The following is a 6,902-nucleotide window of genomic DNA, read 5'->3' as shown; positions in this document are numbered from 1 at the left end:
ATATTATTATATGTATCCATCAAACATTAAACAAAATACAAACGATAAACGTACTACGCTTGGACGTATGAACGGTTTCATCTACTTTCCTCTTCTTCAATGGAAAATTACATGAATCATGATGACAAATCTACCACAAACAAAACATAGAACATCGCCTAGGAGGCCTAGGATTTGGCATCTCTTGTTATTGTTTATTATTAATAAAAAAATTAGAATACATATGACAAAGTACACTTTGAATCATTGACGGCGATACCACTCTAATAGATTTCTTTTTTATTGTTTTGGATTAAAAAAAGGAAATTAAAAGGAAAGGTCAGAGAGACAACCACACCTGGGGAGGGGGAGGTAACCGTTAGGAAGAAATTGCACTTAAACCGCACCGAGGGTATAATATTCCTTGGATTTAGTCCTACCCGACAGTCACATAGTAAGGTTTGACGGTATATCTAGACCTGATAATGGAGTGTGTTTTGACCCATTTACGGGTTTGGATCATATTTTATGATTCGTTTACCCATTAATGACTCATACCCGTTAACCCTTTTATTAAAAGGTTCGAGTATGGATCACTGTCGATCCAATCCATTTATGACCCGCCACATCTAAAATTTTGAAATATAAATTAAGTATTTATACACAATAATACATTTATCAATCTTCACATATAGGAGTCGAGGGGTTAGACCGTTACACGTTCTACTTCAACTTCCCAATTCAGTTCCTAATCCAAATGGACGATTGCAGTCGACTCCTAATATAATCGACTCTATAATCTTTTGAAATCGACTATGAAATCAAAATTCCACAATCAAGAAGAAAAGGGTTTCAGTCAAGATTCAAGAAGAAGAAGAAAATGCTGCAATCGAGTGATCGACATTCCATAATCATAATACATTGGAAAAGTTATTTATCTAGCTATAATTGATGTTTGATTTGAAGTGAAAGTTTTTTGGTTTTAGTGATCATGTTATATGTGATTTAATGAATAATTATGGCCTAAACTTAATATTGTAAATGGGTCGGGTAAAAGGGTTCAAATCCGTTGATCTAGTGGATAAGGGTACGAGTTTAATCATTCAAAACTCTGCGGGTTACGGGTTGAGTTTGAATCGTTATTTGAAAATTGCTTAAAGGGTTTGGATCAAGGCCGATCTGCTCCAAACCCGCTCCATTGCCAGCTCTAGGTATATCGTCCGGACTCGGCAATTAGCATATCAACATCACGTCGGAGATTGCTACCAAGCTAGGACCACGTGAATGCACACCCATTTAATCATTTAGACATGGCATGACACATGAGAGATGGAAATTTGAATAAAGTCGTCACATATTTTTCTTATATTATATATAGTTTGTATATGTATTTTTTTGTCCCATTACATTTATTGGTTAAGATGCGCATATGAAAGCATCTATACAAACAAGCAACATTAATTTATCACAACCAATCGCAATCGTCAACTTGATGTCCATCAGTATATGGTCAAAATTTCAACATTTATACATGTACATAATCAGCATAAGCATACGCAATGGGCTACAATTAGAAATTTATGTTTCCAAAATCAGTTGCCTTTGTTGAAACCCCGAAATTGAATCCCATTGTTGCTCATATATATCTCAATAAATCATGATAAATTGGTCAAGAAATATAAAATAGAAATTTCTTGCAGTTATAAAAGTATGTCACTGTGTCGAACTAATTTTGTTTGGTCATGGCAAGGTTGGCATTTGCGTTTGGTTTTGTCAATGAATGCATTCATTGGGAGGCAGTTGGGGAAACCCCAAATGCCAACCCTTTCAACTTCATGTTCATATGTCAAATTACTTGTTTATTAAGCAATCAAAGAAAGGCAAGGGACTAAATTGTCCACCATGTTTTGTGACTTTGTCCATTTTTGATAACGACTTGGTGTGCAATTTGACAAATAATCTCATACTAGTTGTCAGTTAGTATCAATAACTTGTTTTTCATGCCATGTTTAGTCTATCCAATTTTGGCAAAAGCTAAAAGACCACGACTATAATAAACTTTTCACATGTCCATGAAATTGACAAATCCTTCCATAATTTTTTTATGCTTAGTGGGCGTATGGTGATTAGGGATGAGCATTCGTTCAGATCCGAACCGGGAACTGAGCCGGACCGGTTAAGAGGGTATTGATTCCAGTGCCGTTTTTTTGCTTCCAGAACCGGGTTTGGCCCAAGAAACGTTTTTTTTTTTTTTTTTTTTTCAGTTCTGAACTCGTGAAACAAATACACAAAAACCTAAAACTAAAAAAAATAATGAATATAGTAGAACTGAAACCATTAGGGATGAACATAAACGGGTACCCGCCTCATTTGGCGAGAACCGAAACCGGAACCGGAACCGACGGTCCCTAGAAAGTTAGAACTATGCGGTTTTTAAATTTTTGGAACCAGTCTCGAAACCGGCGGTTCCGGTTCCGGGAGAGGGTAACCGGATTACATTAACTTTGTCAACTTTCGTCAATAAAACCACAACTTAGTTCGATCCAAATCGAATCAATTCGGACCAAAGAAGACATAATTGGACCAATATATAGTAAACCGGTCTAAGTAACACACACACACACACACACACACACACACATATATATATATATATATATATATAAACCGATTTCGCGGATACTCAGTGGGTAGCGGTTTCGAAAAAATAAGAATTAAAACCGGAATTGCTTAAGGCGGTTCCATAACTTTAGGAACCGGAACCGGAACCACTTAAGGCGATTCCATAACTTTAGGAAACAGAACCGCTTTTGGCAGTTCCAGTTCCAGAACTAGCAATCCCGAAGCGGTTCCACTTCCAAAAACAGATACTCGGTTCCGATGCTATCCCTAGAAACCATTCCAATAATATCTAATTTCGGTCCTGTTCAAAACCGTTTCCTGTTTTTTTTTCTATCTAATTAAGATAACATGATAGAATACATTTATTATCTTTTACAAAGTTTATACATGTTTAAAATTAATTTTATAAAAATAAATTGAGCAGAGAGTTTTGTATCTAATCCGAAGCAAAAAAAAACCCCTAATCTACAAACATTGTGACACGTGAACCTGTTGTACAGACCAGAATACCCTTTCCACGTGGCGATCATCAACGGTTGTGAGTAAAACCCCACCATTCACGCGTACGTTGTTCGTGCATACGCTTTTATAAAAGCCCATCCAACATGAACTCATTCAGACCACAATTTTGTTGTCGAAAAGCCAAACGGACAAACGGTCCATCCATAAGACGTTCTTTTCCTCAAACAGTAATCGATCGAATAAGACGCTTCATCTCGGCATGGTGGTGTTTTGTTTTTTGGTCGATCAGACTCTAAAGATGCGGCGGACGAAGCCGGTGGCCGGATCATGTTCAAGGTGCGCCCGGGGAGCCAAAGTCGCGGATATGTCGACGGTGACGAGGTTCTGTTACATCCCATTTTATTGGCGATCGTGGAAAGCCATCGTCTGTACTTCATGCGGCGCCACCCTTAAAACTTATCGATGATTTAATCTTTCATACAACTGATACGAATGTAGACGTTCTTGATGTTCATAATCATTTAATTGTATCGTCTTTATAAGGAAAGACATACTGACTGCTGGTTTCAGACCTTCACTTCTATCTTTCTTGTCGTTCCGAAAGAAACTGACTGGTGGGTACAGGTATTAGGTATATTCATATTTTAGAAGACTCCAAGATGACCTAAAAACGTGGGTTTGATAATTTCCATTTTTTTTGTATACGAAATTAACTAATTTGTGTGTATCTTACTAAACGGCTATGATGATAATATAAAAGTTTTTGTTTAAAGTCTGTTACGAATTAGGATATTAAACCTTGGGACCCCGAATCCATGACCCTCGATCTCATATTGGGATATTTGTTACAAAAATCGGGGCAGAAGTGGGGGCGGGAGCAAAGTTGAACCTGTTTTAATTTCGGAGCGAGGATGGGGTAGTCAGTCCTGTCCTGAACCCTCCATCGGGGTATATATATATATATTAAACCGGGTGTGACATTATTTTAAAATTATTTTTGAGCTTTTAATTTTTCCAAAAAAAAAAAAGTCCAAAAGATAATTGTAAAGTGGAAAAGTTTTTTTAAAACAACGAACAAAAATATATTTTTTTTAAAAATTATGAAATCTCATCTTTTTTGACTTTTGAACACTTACCAAGAAAATTACATTTATACCTATTATAACTACCCAAACATTTCTTTTTTATTCATTTTACATGTAAAATTTAAGTCAAAACATTTTTTAAGAACAACTTTTAGTTTTTGTGCTTAAAAGCTAATCTAAACATATTTTAAGAAAATTTATTTGCAAAAAGTCCTTTTATAAAAATCATTTTACAAAAAGATTAAAAAATAATCCCAAAAACTCTTTAAATATAATAAATAATAGCAATGTTATTGAGCTTCCAAAAGTCAACAAAAATCATATTAGTATAATTTTTTTGAGATGTGGTACCATTTTTGTTTTAAACATGTAAAATTATATTATAAATAATTATTTTTAACTAAAAAAATAGTTTTTTTAAGTCCAAAAAACCACCTCTTTTAGCCCAATAAAAAAATATATCAAAATCAGTTGTGAGACGGGAAATGAGAGCGAGGGCGGAATTCGGGGCGGGGGGCTGGAAATTTCGTGAGAGGGGAAATAGGGAAATTTCGGGAGTAAAGTCATTTTTACCCCCGTTGACATTCCTAAAATTTGTATATCTTTGTGACTTTGTTGTTGTCGTTTTAGAAGAAATTGATTAAGCCATCAAGTGAGTTTCTTTCTTTTAAAAAATTGCATAATAGCATAAAACTATTGGTTTGGGTTATTATTTTTCTTGTGGTTTTGTGAAAAAAAAAAAGAACCAAATAATTGGTGCCATATGTAACCGATCTAAAAATGTTAGGTTGAAACTTGAAATTTTATTATCGTAATAAACAGAAAGGGATATTCATGTGCATATTCGTTTTCCAGGACAATTTAAAAGTTAAATTTTGGATTTGAATCTGTCAGTGTTTTAAGAACTTGTTGGATCTGAAACCGGCAACGAGAGCGGTTCAATAACGACATATTTATGCTAAATTCTAGACCAGATTGAACCGGATGATTTCTTCAAAAACGAGTTGAATTGGTGTAATATAAACGGTAAAAAACGGTTCAAACCGATTTATTAAATTTGAATAGATGGATTTTACTTAGCTAACTGAAAAACAGTTCATTTCCAAAGAAAATTGAATAGCTCAACAAGGTTATCATTATCAGGAGTGTACACAACTCCAAGACCGATGCATACCACCGATCATTTTGAACCGGGAACCGGTCATTAGATTGGTTAAGCTAAAAGTTGTATATGAGACTAATTATTTTGGGTCTTTTTTTTTTTTTTTTTTTTTGTAGGTGTCCTCTTTGAATCCGAGAATATGTTGATTTTTTGGTTGGGGTCTTCCGGTGGGTTGATTGAGTCTTTTGAAATTGATCACGGTAGTTTAATATGGGGAAATGACACATTAGCCCTTTAAATTAATTTCGTGTTTTATGATGGAATAAACTTTGAAATGACATATCTTCTTACTTTTTTTATCGTTCTATATAAACGTTTTTCCCTTTGAAAGTCAAAATATAATTTGTTCCTTTCACATATTTCAAAATTGTAAAATGCAGGTGACTTGTTTAACTTAGAATGATTTAAGTAACCAAATGAACATAAAACTAAAAGTTAAGTGATTAAATATAATTTAAACCCTTTTAAAAAACTTTTGAAATTGAAAAAATTAAAAAAAAAATCTCAAAATTTCAATTTAATTATCACTTTACCTTACATATGTAATCTATATAGTCTAATCTCTCGGTGCTATTAGTTTTATTTCGGTGAATATTTTCATTTCAGTAATTGCAGTTTGCATGGAGGATTATATGAACAATTATCGTGATACTCATGCAATACAATGACAAACATATGATTAACATATAGAATTACAACATACGTAAATGAGGTGCTCAAAATATACGAATACGAAAAACCTATGAACCGTATTCATGTGTTAGCTACCAAAGCACTTTCTTGTTTTTTTAGGATTTAAACCCGAACCAAGAGAAATAATTATTGGTTTTTTGTTAATCAATTTGTTAAAACTAAAAATTGTAAACGTTTGGAGAAGAAATCAACAAAATAATGAATGAATATATAATCATATAGGAATAAAAAGCAGATGGATCGTTAAAGTGAGTCTCCGAAAAAACCTGAGGTCAACTCCATAAAAACCACTATGACTTAGTTTAATTATTGAAATCACTATACCCTCTTCGTTAAAGACACCGAGTGTTTTATTCCTTCAAAAATTCATTTTAAATGTTTCCTAGTATTAAATGGTAAAAAACTTTATAAATTATAGTTTTTTTTTTTTTTTTTTTTGGCTAAATTGTTATTTAAAACAATCAAAGAAAGAGTCGTAAACAAATTTTGGATAGTTAAACTGAAATTTTTTCAAATTATAATGGTACTTAAGAATTTAAAGTTTTATGTTGTGGTTTTATCAAAAAACTATTAATTTTATTATTTATTTCAATTATTCATAGAAATAAATAAAATTAAATAGACTAATACAACCCTTATATCGAAATATATGGCTCCTGCCGTTATTTTAATTTGTATCCAAATTATATCATGTGTTTAGTTAACTCTTCAATTAGAACATATCAGATCATACTAACTAGTTGTGATACCCATGTTATATATATATATATATATATATATATATATATATATATATATATATATATATATATATATATATATATATATATATATATATATATATATATATATATATATATCAAAATATTTGAAAACTTTGAATTTATAAAAAAAAAATT

The 6,902-nt window shown here is 32.5% G+C and overlaps 1 protein-coding gene across 1 annotated transcript; it reads left to right on the top strand.

Annotated features, from left to right (window-relative positions):
- The first annotated feature begins 3,229 nt into the window (after positions 1-3,229).
- On the top strand, positions 3,230-3,835 carry LOC144997456 (uncharacterized). Its single transcript, XM_078957367.1, has one exon. The coding sequence runs from the start codon at positions 3,323-3,325 to the stop codon at positions 3,527-3,529; it is 207 nt and encodes a 68-aa protein (XP_078813493.1). The 5' UTR covers positions 3,230-3,322; the 3' UTR covers positions 3,530-3,835.
- The last annotated feature ends 3,067 nt before the right edge of the window (positions 3,836-6,902 follow it).

Source organism: Lactuca saligna, chromosome 5 (genome assembly GCF_052625555.1).
Source record: "Lactuca saligna cultivar CGN05327 chromosome 5, ASM5262555v1, whole genome shotgun sequence".
Classification (NCBI taxonomy): domain Eukaryota; kingdom Viridiplantae; phylum Streptophyta; class Magnoliopsida; order Asterales; family Asteraceae; genus Lactuca; species Lactuca saligna.
This window is presented reverse-complemented; position numbering and strand designations above follow the sequence as displayed.

What these genes read in the sequence shown, in the direction of transcription:
- LOC144997456 (XM_078957367.1), top strand. Translation starts at nt 3,323, where the DNA reads ATGGTGGTGTTTTGTTTTTTGGTCGATCAGACTCTAAAGATGCGGCGG.